Source organism: Pholcus phalangioides, unplaced genomic scaffold, assembly GCF_987345545.1.
Source record: "Pholcus phalangioides strain wild (caught in Gottingen) unplaced genomic scaffold, Ppha-v1.0 ptg000009l_1, whole genome shotgun sequence".
Lineage (NCBI taxonomy): Eukaryota > Metazoa > Arthropoda > Arachnida > Araneae > Pholcidae > Pholcus > Pholcus phalangioides.
In genome coordinates, this window is record NW_028301602.1 from 48,122,741 (window position 1) to 48,138,512 (window position 15,772).

Genomic DNA, 15,772 nt, shown 5'->3' on the forward strand with positions numbered 1-15,772 from the left:
AGCAACTGCTTTACTACACGTGGCTTTTCAAAAACCACAGCATCAAGTACAGTAATGGTTTTTACAAATGTAAAGGTGGGTAAGTAGAACTCTCATTGTGACAAGCAGTCATTGCATTAAAAATTTTGACAGAACACTAATATTTTGCATGATCAAGTGGTAGCAAAACGATCGAAATGTTCGTGTGAAATTTTCCATTAAAGGATAAAATTTACCTTTCCATTTCTATGTTTGGCAGGTTACGTTTAATACAGGTTTTTAATGTGTTTAAGCATTGAAATCATTGGACCACAATTTTTTTCCCGTTAAAGACAGGTTTTACTGTATTTCATTCTTCTGGTGCTAGATGAAGGTAATTCCAGCAGACAAAGTAATGGGGCCAAACTCTTTCTTGACCTAATGGAAGAAAAATGGAGCTAATCGCCTCTTGCTTAAGCTCTTCAATCGAGAACCAAAAACTTTTAAATCAAAGACGTTCAAAACTGAAGAATTTTTATTCATACATCTGCAACATAAATTTGTTTAAAAAAAAAGTGTCATATAAATTCTGATTCACAAGATAGTTACCATACGCAGCATCTGCATATTTCATAACATACACAAATATATATATATTCACATCTGCACATAAATTTGTGAGTATCTATTTACAAAAGATGATGCGGTGGAATTTTAATAATGAGATGAGCCGAGTTACATAAATATACAGTTCGATTTATACATGCACAAACTTCGCTTCCTCTTGATATGCAGCAATGTTCACCAAATGGAATATCTGCAACACAAAAGCCATTTCAATCATCATTGAGGGAACAACAAGGGGGAGGACGAGAAAAAAACAACTTATCATCTGCTCAAGCTGTGTGACCTTTCTCTTCCTGCTTCTGTAGATGATTCATGCTTGTGTAATTTGATCTCTTCTGGTAATTTTGCGAAAAAGGGATGTGAAAGAGCTTCTCTTAAAGTAATTCTTTGACTTGGCTCATATTCTAGCATTCTTGACACCAGTTCAAAAAGATGCAAATGATCATCGTCGTCGAAAAGGAAATATCTCTAGAACATCAAATGAAATAAGAAAAAAACTTTAAAACAATTTATTTTTTAAATGTGATTGGATAAGTTAGTAATAATGTTACGTATGAATTTCACACCCAAATCTATCAGGCATGTGTCTGGCAAAAGCAGTAAACGCAGTATATTCATAACGACATTGCAATTTTCACATCAGTAAAACAAAAGTCACGGTGACTCAAGCAAGGGTGACACCACAACCTCCTGGAGAGCTTCATACTGCGTCACAGGCTCCTGGGAACTCCAAGAGTGGGGAGAACTCCCTTCATGACAAGTTTCCTCAGGAGCATAGCGACAAGCCAGAAATATTGATGTGTATGCTTCTTTAGGGACCATTCAAGCTTCACATAAGCAGATTTTTTAGCTATTTTCAACCCCCTCCGTGTCAACAAAACTCTGACTCCTCCCCATCGTCTGTAAAATTTTGTCAACACCCCCCCTTTTAATGCATATTAAGAATCAGAGATGTACCTTGGGGGGGGGGGGGGCATGTGTGCACCACTGTGGTCCTCCGATAAAATTTTTTTTTTTAAAATTAAAATTTTAGAAGAAAATACTTTGATATGTTATTATTAGAGCCTGGATTATGAGCATATGCAATTGTATATTTCAGCATTTTTTGTCGTTAAAGCATATAAATGCATAAAACTGCATAATTTTCAAAATAAGTGCATATTTTCATATACTCATTCAATTTCAGCAAATTTCTATGAATTTTTCCAAGTTTGTCATCTTTTTCCCTTAATTATTTTTTTTTTCAGACTTGCAAAGAACACTGATCACTAAAGAAGAGTATATGTCGTACCACAACAAAGAGAGGATAAGAAAATAAGCGGAAAAGATGATTATCATTTTAACAATTTACATTTTTTAGCTTTTGGGGGTGTCAGTCTCTCTTGTTCTGCAAAGAGCAATCCACCACTTGCCAAAAAGTTCAAAGTGAAAATTAACTAAGTGGCAAAATATTACAGATCACTTAAGTGACCCACCACACAATTCCAGAACACTTAAGCGGTCTGTGGTACACTTAGAGATTCCTAATGTGGCACAGTTTTGGAGCACTTAAGCGGCCTGCAGTGCATTCTACATTACTCAAGTTACCAGCGGCACACTCCAGGGATGGGATTGCTGTTCACTCTTTTCGGAGCAGTAAATTTAGTGTTTCGGAGCAGCAATCTGTCAAGTCGGAACAGTGCACAGAATCATTACCTTAGTGAAAAATGAAAATTTTTTGTTCTGAGATAATCAGATTATTAAATTTTGAACATTTTAACCAGTTATAGGGTTCCGGCGTCGAAAATCAGTTTTATATGTTTGATGAAACTTGCATCCACTTGTAGGGATGTAAAAATTAGTTATAATCCAAGCTGGGAGTAAGAAAAAGTTTACAAATCAAACGAATAAGCATACATTATAAAAAAAAACCTCATGACATTTTGTTAACTCTGTTTCAGTTGACTCATGACCAGGGTTTAATCTAGATAAAAAATTCGAAAATGGGTAGAAAAGCTTTAGCAAAATGCTGAAATGCTAATGTAATGATTGATGATTGGATGTCTACTCGTTTCGTACCTCCTGTATGCATTTTTGCGAAAGTGGCTACCACTTCTTTCGCATTTTGCGAAAAATGAGACCGTAGCTTAAACCCTGCTCATGATGCTGCTTCCCTATAGTTTCTCAAGAGCACTACACATTTTTTCTTTCTGTGTTTTCAGGCGAACTTGCCCGCTTTCAATGTCTATGAAGTTTTTCTCTTTATCCCCACTTCTATCATTTTCTCTGCAGTGTTCAGCATAGTTTTCGATGATAACTGAATTTCCAACTCCCTTTCTTCCGCTTTTAGTCTTTGATTCTCATCTGGTCATGGAACTTTCTTATCAAAAGCTTTTTGGTGCTGAAGTCTGTCTTGGTACTTCTGATGCGAGCTGTGAACAGCTTTCAGAAGATTGGCATCGACATCAATATCTTTAGCATTTTGAGAATGCTGTACATAAGATTTTATTTGCCTAATGCCATTGATACTTTCAATCGAAAAATTTGATCTATGTTGCAGGAAATGTTTGTTTACACTAAACTAAAGTCCCTCTCGCAGTCTTCATTTCCACGTGGGCAAGACATAATAAGGCTTTGACGAGCACAGGCACAATTTCAAACTTTGCACTTCCATCCAAGTTTTTCAGATCAAATATAAATCCTCAATACTTATCTAACCTTTGATAACTCACCTGTATATCTTCACACTACAGAGAAATTCATTCATCCAAGAGAACAGGGGTATCTGAAGGACAAATGCAAACACTTCGTTTTTTTCAGAATGGTGTTTTAAAAGTGTAAAACTTTGAGCAAGTGCTTGCACCTCTAATAGAAATTTTTCCTTGAGAACATCCCCCAGCTCAGCAATATGGGATTCTATTTCAGCACCAACAACCACATTTTCCTTCCAGTTCTCACTGCTTTCTACATAGCTGATTTCAGAAAACGCGCCATAATCTTTCTAACAAGAGCTCCTAGCTCGTCATACAAAATGTGTACGAGGGGCTCTTCTTTTTGAAATAATGTCAGAAAGCCATCAAAAAGTCCCAATGCTTCTTTCAGAAACAAAGCCTTCACCAAAACACTTTTATCTGAAAGGACTACCTGAATTTCATGATGTCGAGATGAGTCTTATCTGGACTCCACTCCTTACTTCTGAATCAATGCTGAATTATCTTTCATTAATGCTGGAATTATCGCTTTCATTAATTTTGGAATTTTATTAATGCTGGAATTATTTTCCATTAATACTGAAATTCTCTTTCATTAATTTTGAAATGATCTCATCAACGCTGAAATTATTTTTTTCATTTATTGTTTTAAACTCATATTTATGCCATAAGAAAATAACGGGGATTGTGTGCGTTTTCACAGTCATGTGATCTTCAGATGAATTATGTCACGGACGATGTTCTCAGCACTGCCAAGGCGAAGACTGCTGGCATCATACTCCCTCCAGCTTGATGATGCAAACATAGTGCATCCGTATTTCAGATTCCGAAAACCTGCATCATCTCCGATTGGCTAAAAACCTAAACTTTACCACGAAATTCAGTTTTTTAAAATCAATCGGAAACGACGCTGGTTTTCGGAATCTGAAATACGGACGCACTATATTCACACCCAAATGATTATGTCACGGACGATGTTCTCAGCACTGCCAAGGCGAAGACTGCTGGCATCATACTCCCTCCAGCTTGATGATGCAAACATAGTGCATCCGTATTTCAGATTCCGAAAACCTGCATCATCTCCGATTGGCTAAAAACCTAAACTTTACCACGAAATTCAGTTTTTTAAAATCAATCGGAAACGACGCTGGTTTTCGGAATCTGAAATACGGACGCACTATATTCACACCCAAATGCAGGAAACCTTGGCAGAACTGGTATCTTGCTGAATTCTACAAAAAAAAAAAAAAAAACTGGAACATAGACAGAGGTTTTCTATAAGTTACAGTAGCAACGCAGAGGTTGACGTCACAGCATGACTCAAATGACATCGAAAGCAAAAGTTGAAGAGGGAAATTTCAGAGAACCCCAATTGGCGCAGAAGCACCAAATTTCCTCGGAAAATCAAAGTTATGGTGCAGTATGTAGCATGAAATTGCTAATGGTGCAGCAATCCCATCCCTGCACTCCCAGATCACTTAAGTGATCTGTGCCCAAAGGGGTCATTCAAGTATTAGGCTAAGCGCAAATTGAGTCTCGTGCAGTGTTCGCGAGACCAGAGTGCAATGACGTCAGCATACCCTACGCGTAGCAAGGGGATGCGCATATTGGAACGCGTTCCCAGTGCACGAGCATTTTCGAAAGGAAATGATTTCGGGGGACTGGAACCTTGTCATTCGGGAGGCTCCCGGATCCTAGATTATTGGTCATTAAAGTTGACGTTAATGAATACATAACATTAATTAAAAGGAAAATACGAGTATGCGCTGAAAATATGCATTAAAATACAGTTTATAAAAACGTGAACACAAAGAAATTGATGACAATTCAAAAACTATTGAAAATTCAGATGTTTCTGATGAATTATTCCTTAAAAAAACTAAAAAGGTACATAAATAAATGAAAACTTTACATTAATTAATCAAAATTGAATATGGATAAAAATGAAGATAAATTTAAGAGGGATAAAAATTTTAATGAAAATTCAGAGCTTACGAAAATTGATGAAAATATAAAATTCAAAATTTAGAATGAATCACACAATAAACTTAATTAAAGATTATTATATAATTAACAGAAATTGGAATGAATTAATATTCCGATATTAATCCCATAATGAATGAAATTTGGAACTTGTGAAAAGTTAAAACAAATGAAACGATTGATCACAATTTAAAATTTAAAATAATTCCAAAACTGCTGGAAATTCATATTTAAGAAAAATCGATTAAAGGAAGACCAGAATTAGTGAAATTAATAATTAAATTTCAGATTTAATGAAATATTATTCCTCTATCGATCGATTAAATATAATTAATGAATATTCGGAATTAAAGGAGAATTCGTAAATTTAATGGAAAATATTTCGTAGGCTATTAAAAAAAACAAAAGCGGATTTCTTTTCTCTAAAAATTAATGAAAATTCAGAATTAATGACAAATTTTTAAATTTAAAATCTCAAAATTAGTGAAAATTCTGTGTATTAATGAAAATCTCAAATTAATGAATCCCATAATGAATTCCGAAAAATAACTCCATAATGAATTAAAAGTTAGAGCTAATGAAAAGTCAAAACCTTGGAAAGAACAATAATATTTAATAAAAACTCAGAAAGAAAGAAAATAATTCAGGAAATAATTATACAAATTATTGATAATATATGTAAATAACGTTGATATTAAACAACATTTTTCATAAGAGTATACAAACTATCAAAATGACGGTTTAATTTTTAAAAAACCCCTACGGAATACGAAGAATCGTGTGCGGGACACGAAAATCTGCAGGTCAACAGCAGCTCCAACGAGTGTGCGCGTACACGCGCTTAGCGTAGTGTCACCTGCCCTGCTTCGTGTCACGAACGCTGCACAATTTGCGCTTTGCCTTACTTCAGCATCGATTGGGGGGGGGGGAGAATTTCCGATATGCTGACTTTTAATGACAAGGGGGAGGGGGGGGGGGAAGAGGGTTTGATAATGCTTACGTCATCAACCACCCTTTATGAAAATATTAAATATTCTTAATGGCATCTTACTCGGTGCACCAAAAACAAGAACAATCTTTTGCTAGTTTGTGGGTACATGAAGTAACATTCCCCTATTAATAAGTGCCTGTAGTGCCGCTTTAGTGATCTCTAGAGCCCGGATTATATGCAAATGCATATGTGCATATGCTTTTGCATATTTTGGCCTTTTTTAGCATTAACGTATATAAATGAATAAAATCAAAGAATTCAGTATGAGTGCATATTTCTGAAGGTTTATTTAAGCGCACTCAATTTTTTAAAATAATTTTTCAAATAAATATTGTTCATATAAATTGTTCATACAAATAATATTGTTCAAATAAATATTTTAATAACATCAATTTTTTTCCCCGCAGGTGAAATGTAGTGAATTAACACATATTTATCAAGTATTTTACGAACATTTAGCGTTTTATTATAAGGCTATTTCTAGAGACATGTCAAAATTCTTTTGTTACCGGTGTTTTCGTTACTAAGCAGCTACGGCAAACTAAAAATTAAAAAATGCCTGAATAAAAAATATGTAGAAGTTATTTGCATACATGCGGTATGTATGTATGTATATATATATGAGGGAATATTTTTTTTATAAATTAATACATATGCACTAAAAAATAGAAAAGATGTATTTTAAAAACACATGTTTTTTCTTGCATAGTGATTTTTTTTAATGCATATTTTCTCATTTTTTGCAGATACTTCAGAATTTGACTTTTTCAAGATTTCTAGTGCATATTCTGGGGTATTTAACCCTCTGACTCCTCAATTTGTGGACCGAAATTGCTTCAAAAATTGTCTAATTTTTTTTCACTCAAAAAGTGAAGTTCGAGTGGTAATACCACGTGCCTACAAATGCCGCAATTTAGTGGACAACAAACGACATCTGTTGGCCAAAACATAAATGAAATGTCTAATACTGTATTATAATTTATTTCAGTGGTTAAACGGGGAAAAAACGGGATGTGCTCCTCAATAAAGGAAGAAAAACACATGCCCGTGGAAATCGCGGGATGAGCAGCCAGAGGGTTAATGAATATTTCGGGATTTTCAGTGCATATTTTGTATTTTAAGTGCTTATTTTTGCATTTATAAGTGCACATTTGCATATTTTTAAAGCATATTTTGCCACTTTTTAGTGCATATAATCTGGGCTCTAGTGATCTCTAAATATTTCGTGGATCCAAGTGATCTGGCAATGTGTCCGGAACTATGCCATGCATCACTAAAGTAATCTGGAACTGTGTTGAGGGTCACTTAAGTGATTCAAAACCATACTGGGAGAGCTTAAAGTGCTCTAAAACTATGCCACATGTCACTAAAAGGATCTCTAAATCTGTCACGGATTGCTTAAGTGTTCTGGAACTGTGTCCCGGGTCATTTAAGTGATCTGAAAATGTGCTACAGGCTGCTAAAATGCTCTGGAATTGTACCACGAGCCACTTAAGCGATCTGTAAATGTGCCGCTTAGTTAATTTTTACAAAATTATGTTTCAGGAGGGCAGGGGCCTCATTAGATAACCCAGGGCCATATTTTGTCTGCGGGCCAAGGGCCTTTATGCAATTTACCACATATGGCTTAGAAGGTTGGTTACAATGAATTAAGGATAAATTTTGTGTTCATAGCTTTCAAATAGCATTGGAATTGACAGAAGTTGATTATAGCATGTAAAGGCATTTTCTTCCGAAATTTCAATTAAAAAAAAAAAAAAAAATATATATATATATATATATTGGGGGGGGGGTGAACGTCTCTGATCCTAACCATATGCATTAGGATTCAGAGAAGCAGAGCTGATGACGAAATTTTGCTGACACTGGGGAGGGGGTCCGAGTTTTGCTGACAGGGGGGGGGGGGATGGCTAAAAATTTGCAGATGTAATACTTGAACGGTTCCAAATTACAAATCATTTGAGTGACATGCGGCACAGTTCCGGAACACTTAAGTGGCCCGCAACACATTTCTAGGACACTTGAGCAGCTCGAACATATTTCTAGGCAGGGTACACTGATTTAAATAACGATTGAAAATACGATTTAAATCCTTTACATAATGTCAGTGATATCGATGAAAAGTAACCTGCTATGGTATACATGTCATTGATACCATAATGACCATACCATAATGGTAAAGTTCATAATTAAAAGTATAGAAGATCTTTGAGGTAGATAAAGACTTGAACTTAATCCCTTAATACAGTACAGAAAAAAAGCTTCTCCATTTCTAAATTTTGTGCATGGAAAAAATTACAGAAAAACATAGGGAGTTGAACTTTTAGCACTACCTAAACAGCACTAAATATTTTCAATGCATTACAAAGCCTCAAATTCTATGTCCTAATTGCTGATTCAAAATAATAATAGATGTTGTACCAACATAAATATCATTGGGCTTTTGACAACTTTTAATATTAAAATTTTGAATTTGCTCATTTTTTTACCAAAACTCATTGAATCTGTGAAAGAATAAAAATGTATAAACTATTGAGCAACATCATGCAGGTCAGAAATACATCCACCAATTGTGCAAGAAACAATCTTGTCAAATTTTTAGTTTTGTTTTATTTAGTTGATGCTGAATGACCCTTTGGTGTATATTGAATCAAGATACCTGCACCATATGTGTGATACTAACTCCCCACCACTCATTCACTTGGATGGGGAGTGGGCTCTCATAAATAAAAGCACTCTCTACAAGAAAAATGTTAATCCATGAAGTTAATTTGAGCTCAATGACCTTTCATGTTACATAAACACAGATTTCTGGTGTTCGTATTTTTGCTTGTAGTTTATTCATTAATGCTGAATTAAATTTGAGTGATTAGGAAAAAAAGCAGTTAAGTGATATCAAAATGTTTTCTAAATGATTAACAAGATTTGTTTTAATTAATAAGCAGTCAGTTAATTTTAATAAAAAAAAAATCTGATTTAAATAAAAAAAATTGATTTTTTTTTTATTTAAAAAAAAAAAAAAAAAAAAATCAAGATTTTTCATACTCAATTTCCAGATCACTTGAAGGATCAGCGGAACATTTAGAGATCACTAAATTGGTTCTATAGAGAACTTATTGTTACTTCAGGTGCCCACAAACTAAGGAAAGGGTTTCTCGTTTTTGGCACAGAGTAAGATGCCATTAGGAATATCTCTTATTTTTATAAAGGTTGGTTGATGACAAACATCATTCAACACCCTCTCCACCATTGATGCTGACATAATACTTAAATGACCTCTTATGCTTTGAAGTGGTTCATTTATGAATGCACACAATATCTAATACACTATTCTGGAGAGCCAGATGAATTATGAACAGGGCAAGTGAGAAAAGTGTGACAAAGTGGCTTTGTCAGAAAGGGAGTTTTCCCTTTTGCATGGTGGTCATCACTAAACTTTAATAAAGTAGGATGTCTTCTGATTTCAGCAGGTACAAACTAAGGGGTATAAGGAAAAGTGTTCCATTGAGAAATAAACTTTAAAGACTGTCTGGGCTTGTCAATGCTAAAATAAAAGGCTTTTCAGAAGGTGGGGAAAGATATCTCATCAATGCTGCTTAAAGGGTTAATACGCAATGAAAAAAAAAAGCCCAACTGTTCACCTAAGATTTGTTTCTAACACAAGTTAAGCTGTAAAAAAATGCACCAGATTTAATTTTGTAGATTTTTTTTTAAAACAATGTCTTATGGAAAAAAAACTAAAAGTAAAAGCTGACCTTTAGAGGCTTGCAGTTTTCACGTACATAAAGTCCAGCAGAACTTTTTTCATCCCAATCTAATCTTCCATGATAAAAATATTTGGTCCTAGAAAACAAAAATTAATCTACATAACTGTTTAGAAACAAAAAATATGAATTGATTTTAAACGTGCATCACTACCAATGATATCCAAGAATAGCCACAATAAGAAAAAATACAATGCAAAACAGTTTTCCCAACAAAAATTTTAGACATTTCAGAAATATTATTCATGTTTAACGTCTACCTGCTCACTGCAAAGAGACTTTTAAATGGGACAGTGGCTCGCATTCATACCTTGAAGTTGGGAAACTGAAGAAATAAATTAATGTAGGATTCACTGTATTACAGAATATTACAATGGTCTCACAAAAATTTATATAGATTAAGAAGAAATTAATTTTAATCTAATAAATTTAAAGTTAGAAATATTTCAATATGATTTGAAACCAAAAAGTTGTTTTTGATATGACAGTAAAATAATTAATTTGCTACTCTCCATAGAATGATTTTGCACAAAAAAAAATTATATATATATATATATATATATATATATGGTTTTTTACCTTATAATATATACAATTTGAATAAAGCATAGCATAAACACTGAAGGGAAAACTATGGAATCATTTGACATTCCCTGATTAAAGATGGTTCTTGACCTTTGAAAATTTCTTCAACTGCTTATATAGTGCGATTCCTGTTATTAAATTATCTAGATAACCACTAATACTTAAAACGACACTCTTATTGTGCATAACATTGAAATATATCTAGCGATCAAAATACTAAAGTGTAGGACTAAAATGTCATTTAATTTGGCAATGCTAGCTTGTATATGCTGCTTAAGAAACTCCTGTAACTTATCCTTAGCCAAACTTACTTATTCTTACTTTTGCACTATGATATAGTATATTTACTAGCATTTATAATGCAATGGTTTTCCAATTGAAGCTGTATTTAATTAAACATGCTTTGGGTATCAAGTCCTATCAGCTCTGATTTGGTTGAAAATACCATTTAAAACTGTTTTTTTACACCCTTAGTTAAGAAATTTTTAGGTAAAAATGAATGATTTTAATTAGTTTATTAACAGATGCATGAGAGTTTATACGGAATAAAATTTTGAGCATATCAGAAAATTCAAAATTATATCGTTTTCCTCAGTAATTATAATTCCTAATATAAAACCCTTTAATCTACATAAAAGTGTTTTGTTATTTAACATATCTATTAGGTTAATAAAATGTATTTGACAACATTGAAGTATTAAACAATAAGTATTTGTTTTAATACTCATTTAGTTTCTGAAGTTAAAACCTAACTCTAATGGCCTATCATACATATTTTGAATAAGCAGCTATCTATTCCGCTTTGCAAATTGAACACAGATAATAAGTAGCTTAGATAAATAAACCATAAAATTATATTTTATATGTACTAGACTATGTTGAAAAATTCAAAATTGCAAATTATAATTTTTTGTTTTAATTATTGTAATAAATTAATGTTTAAAAATAAAACACAGTAATATGCAAAAAGGTAAGTTCTTCATCATGTTATATACCTATTATGTTCAAAACATAATCAAAAAGCATTCATTTAGGTTTTTGATAGTTTTTGACGTCAAAAACCCAACCCTGGGAAATACGCATCTAGACTTGTTTCCCACCTCAAAATTTTCTTAGCGGGTTAAAATACTCAAAATTTTCTTTTGGGGGTGAAAATATTCCTCAAAATTTAAGTTGAATTTATTTTTTGAAAATAAATATATACAAGACAATAAACATAAAATGAATAGTATACGGAGGGTTCAGATGTTAGCCGTGTAGAAGCTCTAACTTGATTACGCAAGCTTATTTGTAACTTGATCCCCGTATAACGCTTGTTACCTACCCTCATTTTTAAAAGGGGAGGCTGGCACCAAAATCCTCCAGCGTTTTAGAGGTAGTATCCAAGTTCACCTTTGTTGCAAGCATTTGTCTCTTAAGAGATGTTTGGACTTAGTTGATAAATTATTTGTTGCTTTTTAAGCAGACAACCTTAGTTTATCAACTCTTATTGAGTGGTCGAAATTCAGAATAAAATCCTTTGGAATATGTTTGAAAGACTTCACAATTCGAAAAAGGAAATGAGTATTAGACAAATAAAAATTAAAAATGTTCAATTTAGATCAAAATTCCATGAAAGCAAAAAACAGTTTTTGTAAAAACTTGAACAATCTTGTTGTTTTTAACAACAATCTCGTTGAAAACTTGAACAGGTTTGAAGAAAGTACAACGAACATTTTCATTGACTTTGACAGTTTTGAATCGTATGAATAACATAACACAGGGGATGGAAAATGAAAATTTGATTTTTGTAGCAGCATTTATCAGTTTTGTAACACTTTAAAATTTTGTAATAAAAAATTATACATATATACAGTAGCATACATCCGAAGGCACAAAATACATACAGAATTCCTCTAGAAGAAATTATTTTTTATTTTTAAATCATAAAAAATAAATTTTGAGAGACCTTCTTTTGATATTTATATTTTTACATTCTCTACAATATCAACTTTCAACATAGAGACATTTTAACACATGCAGACATGCTAAAAATGGCTTAAAGCTCATCAGGTGTGATGGATGTTTGACTTTACCATAGGAAGGGGTACCTCCCCAGGACAACATAATTATAATACAATAAAAAATAATCACTCAAAAATTTTTTTTTTAATTTTAATTCAGTTAATTAAGCAGCACCTCAGTGGCACTGGAAACTAGAGGATTCCGGCCACATGAGACCCCTCTCCCGAAACATTTTGAGGTTGCAGAGTCCCTTAATCTACATATATACTGTCATTGGCGTATGCAAAGGGGAGGTTTTTGGGCTCTAACCCCCCACCCCCCAAGCCGAGATTATAGTGTTGTGTTATTTTACAGGAAAAAACTTAAACCCCGTCCGAGGAAAAAAAAATTAGAAAATTGAAACAACCCCCTCCAGAAAATTCTGTACGCATATGTATACTGTGATAAGATGTCCTGACTGATTCATCATCGCCGAGCCGATACGGCTGAAGCTGTATTTATGAAATTTGGTCAGTTTTATTTCATGACGTAAAGACTCACTAAAGAAGGGGTTTTCCAAAATTCTACCCCTACAGGGGTCATAAAGGAGTTCAAAAGTTAGAGAAATCATCCCAAGCTAAAACTGCTTGAGGCAATATTTATGAAATTTGGTCAGTAGTTTTATTTTGTAATGTGAAAACTCACTAACAAGTGATTTTTAAAAATTTACACTGTCAGGGGACACAGGGGAGGGGGGGGGGGGAGTTCAAAAGTTATATGGTGCAATCATGCAGGGTTCCCAGCCAAATCTGCTCTATCATTTTCCTGACCATGACTCAAAATTTTCCGGCCAAAACGCATACACAGGATTCCCCCCCCCACACACACACGAAAAAAAAGTAGAACGAGGGGACCCCCCCCCAAGACATAATAGCATAATTTAAAAAAAATTATGTCCCTTAGAAATTCTTTTTATTTGTAAAAAAATTCAAAAATAATTTATTTTTTCACACCACTATTTCAATATTCTATAAGATTGACTCAAGTTAAAGCAAAATGACAGAAATGATCTGGTGGCAAAAACAATTTTTGGCCAAAACAGTGTACTCGCAACCACTGATAATTCTCTCCTCACAATGTTTTTATTTATTTTTTTATTTTTTAAGGAGTCTTCCAGAGTCCAGTGTATAAACTCTCTTCCTCAATACACAACAAATTATGAAAGCATGCAAGTTTTTTTAAGAACGACGCTCTTTCGAGTGATAGTGAGAGAACTACTTGCAGGACAACCTGAACCTGACCCGTCTACCCAAGTACCCAAGTGGGTGGTCATGAAAAGTTGGTCCTCGTCATTGGGAGTCTGTTGATCTTTTGAAGTTGTTGCCTGCTGATTGTTGGAAGACTTGTGGGCATTGAAGGGCAAGTCATCACCGCAGATGTAAGCTGGTTTCACTCTGTCTATCCTCACAGATACTGATTGACCCTTTATTAGTATTTGGAACACCTTTTCCAATCTTGACAGAACCTGGTAAGGTCCCTCGTACGGAAGTTCTAGGGCTTTCTTCACTTTATCCGTGTGGAGGAAAACACGAGCACGATAGCAGGTCCTTACTGACAAAAACAGTGTGTTTTCCGTGACAAACAGTCTGTCTAGGACTTAAGTTTTCCATGGTGGTCTTTAACCGATCAACGAAGCTTGATGACGACTAGATACGAAAAACTCTCTGGAAGTTGTTCAAGTGCACCATACACCATTTCTGCAGTTGCAGCTAGCAAGTACTCCTTCCAGGTGGCTCGAAAATCCAAGAGAATCATAGGAAGTACTGTTACCCAGGCGATTAGTTGCATGAGCCTTGATAACCGACACAGGGGCCACCAGCCCTGGCTCGTAGGGCGGGATGGGGTGGGGGTGCACTGCACCCAAAGCCCCCCCCATCTTTGACTCTCTTCTAGCTCTGCCCACAAGAGGGAGAGGGTTCTCTTGGGTGTCCTCCCAAGGGGGGACACCCAAGGCCCCTCTCGACTTTCGTCGAGCCACCTCATCGAGACTTAAGGTCTAGATGGAAGCGTTCTACTTGACCATTTGCTTCTGGATGGTATGTGGTCCTCTGGCGATTGGTTCCCAAGAATTTGGTTAGAGCTTTGAACAAAAAAGATTCAAACTAGACACTTTGATTTGAGGTAATTCTGTAAGGTGAACAGAACCAACAAACCCATCCAGCATAGAAAACCTTGCCACAGCGTCAGCAGAGGTATACGGTATAGGGAAGGCTTCAGGATATTTGGAGAAGCGATCCAAACACGTGAGGCAATATTTGTTGCCTTCTGATGTAGGCAAAGGACCTACAATACCAAAGTGGACGTGTTCAAACCTGGCATCAGCTGGTGAAAATTCCCCATGTGGGCTCTTTGTATGTAGACTCACTTTAGACTTCTGACAGTTAATGAATGCATGTATGTGCCCAAGTGGTAATGTCAGCCTTCAGTGCGGGCCACACGAAACGCTCTTGAACTAGTTTCGCAGAGGACCTTACTCCAGGATGTGACAGTCCATGCAAGGCAGTAAAGATATCCCTACGCATCAAGGATGAAACCAGTGATCGAATGCAACCTGTAGAGATGTCACAGTACAACTGAAGCTTTGATTCATCAACAGGAAGAGAGTGGATCTTCAAGGAAGTAGATGAAGGATTGGCGAGTACTTGCTGAATATCCTCATCTTCGAGTTGTTCCTCTGCCATTCGTTTGAAGTCAGTGGAAGATGGTGTGATCCATGGTAGATATGGATATCCAAGACAATGCATCTGCCACAACATTTTCTGGATATCAGTGGTAAACTGACTGATGAAATCGAGGTGTCGAAGCTGACGAGGTGAGCACTTGTCAGTAGTCTGGCTGAAGGCATATATGAGAGGCATCTGATCCGTGTATAGGACGAATGAATGGCCTTCAACCATGTGCCTGAAATATTTGATAGAGAGCTATTGACAGCTTACTCTGCTATTATAGGCACTGTAATTCTTTTGTCATTATAGGTCATTATGCATAATTGTCAAACCATGGTTAATGCGATAAATGAATCATCGTTGTGTTTACATTATGTATGTAAGTGAAGCTAACATTACAAGAATAACAATAATTTTTATAACATGCTTCATGTTTCTTTAAATTAATTGTCATGGCGAAATGAA

The 15,772-nt window shown here is 34.9% G+C and overlaps 1 protein-coding gene across 3 annotated transcripts in view; it reads right to left on the minus strand.

The window, feature by feature from the left end:
- Nucleotides 1-475: 475 nt before the first annotated feature.
- Nucleotides 476-15,772, minus strand: part of Doa (CDC like kinase darkener of apricot) — a 98,545-nt gene continuing 83,248 nt past the window's right edge. For all 3 annotated transcript variants that reach the window (XM_089236448.1, XM_089236449.1, XM_089236450.1), the window contains 2 exons: nucleotides 10,005-10,092; nucleotides 476-1,053 (listed from right to left, as the gene is read on the minus strand). In XM_089236448.1, the coding sequence (XP_089092574.1) occupies nucleotides 847-1,053; nucleotides 10,005-10,092 (295 nt within the window). In that variant the 3' untranslated portion in view covers nucleotides 476-846. The remainder of the gene's footprint in view (nucleotides 1,054-10,004; nucleotides 10,093-15,772) is intronic.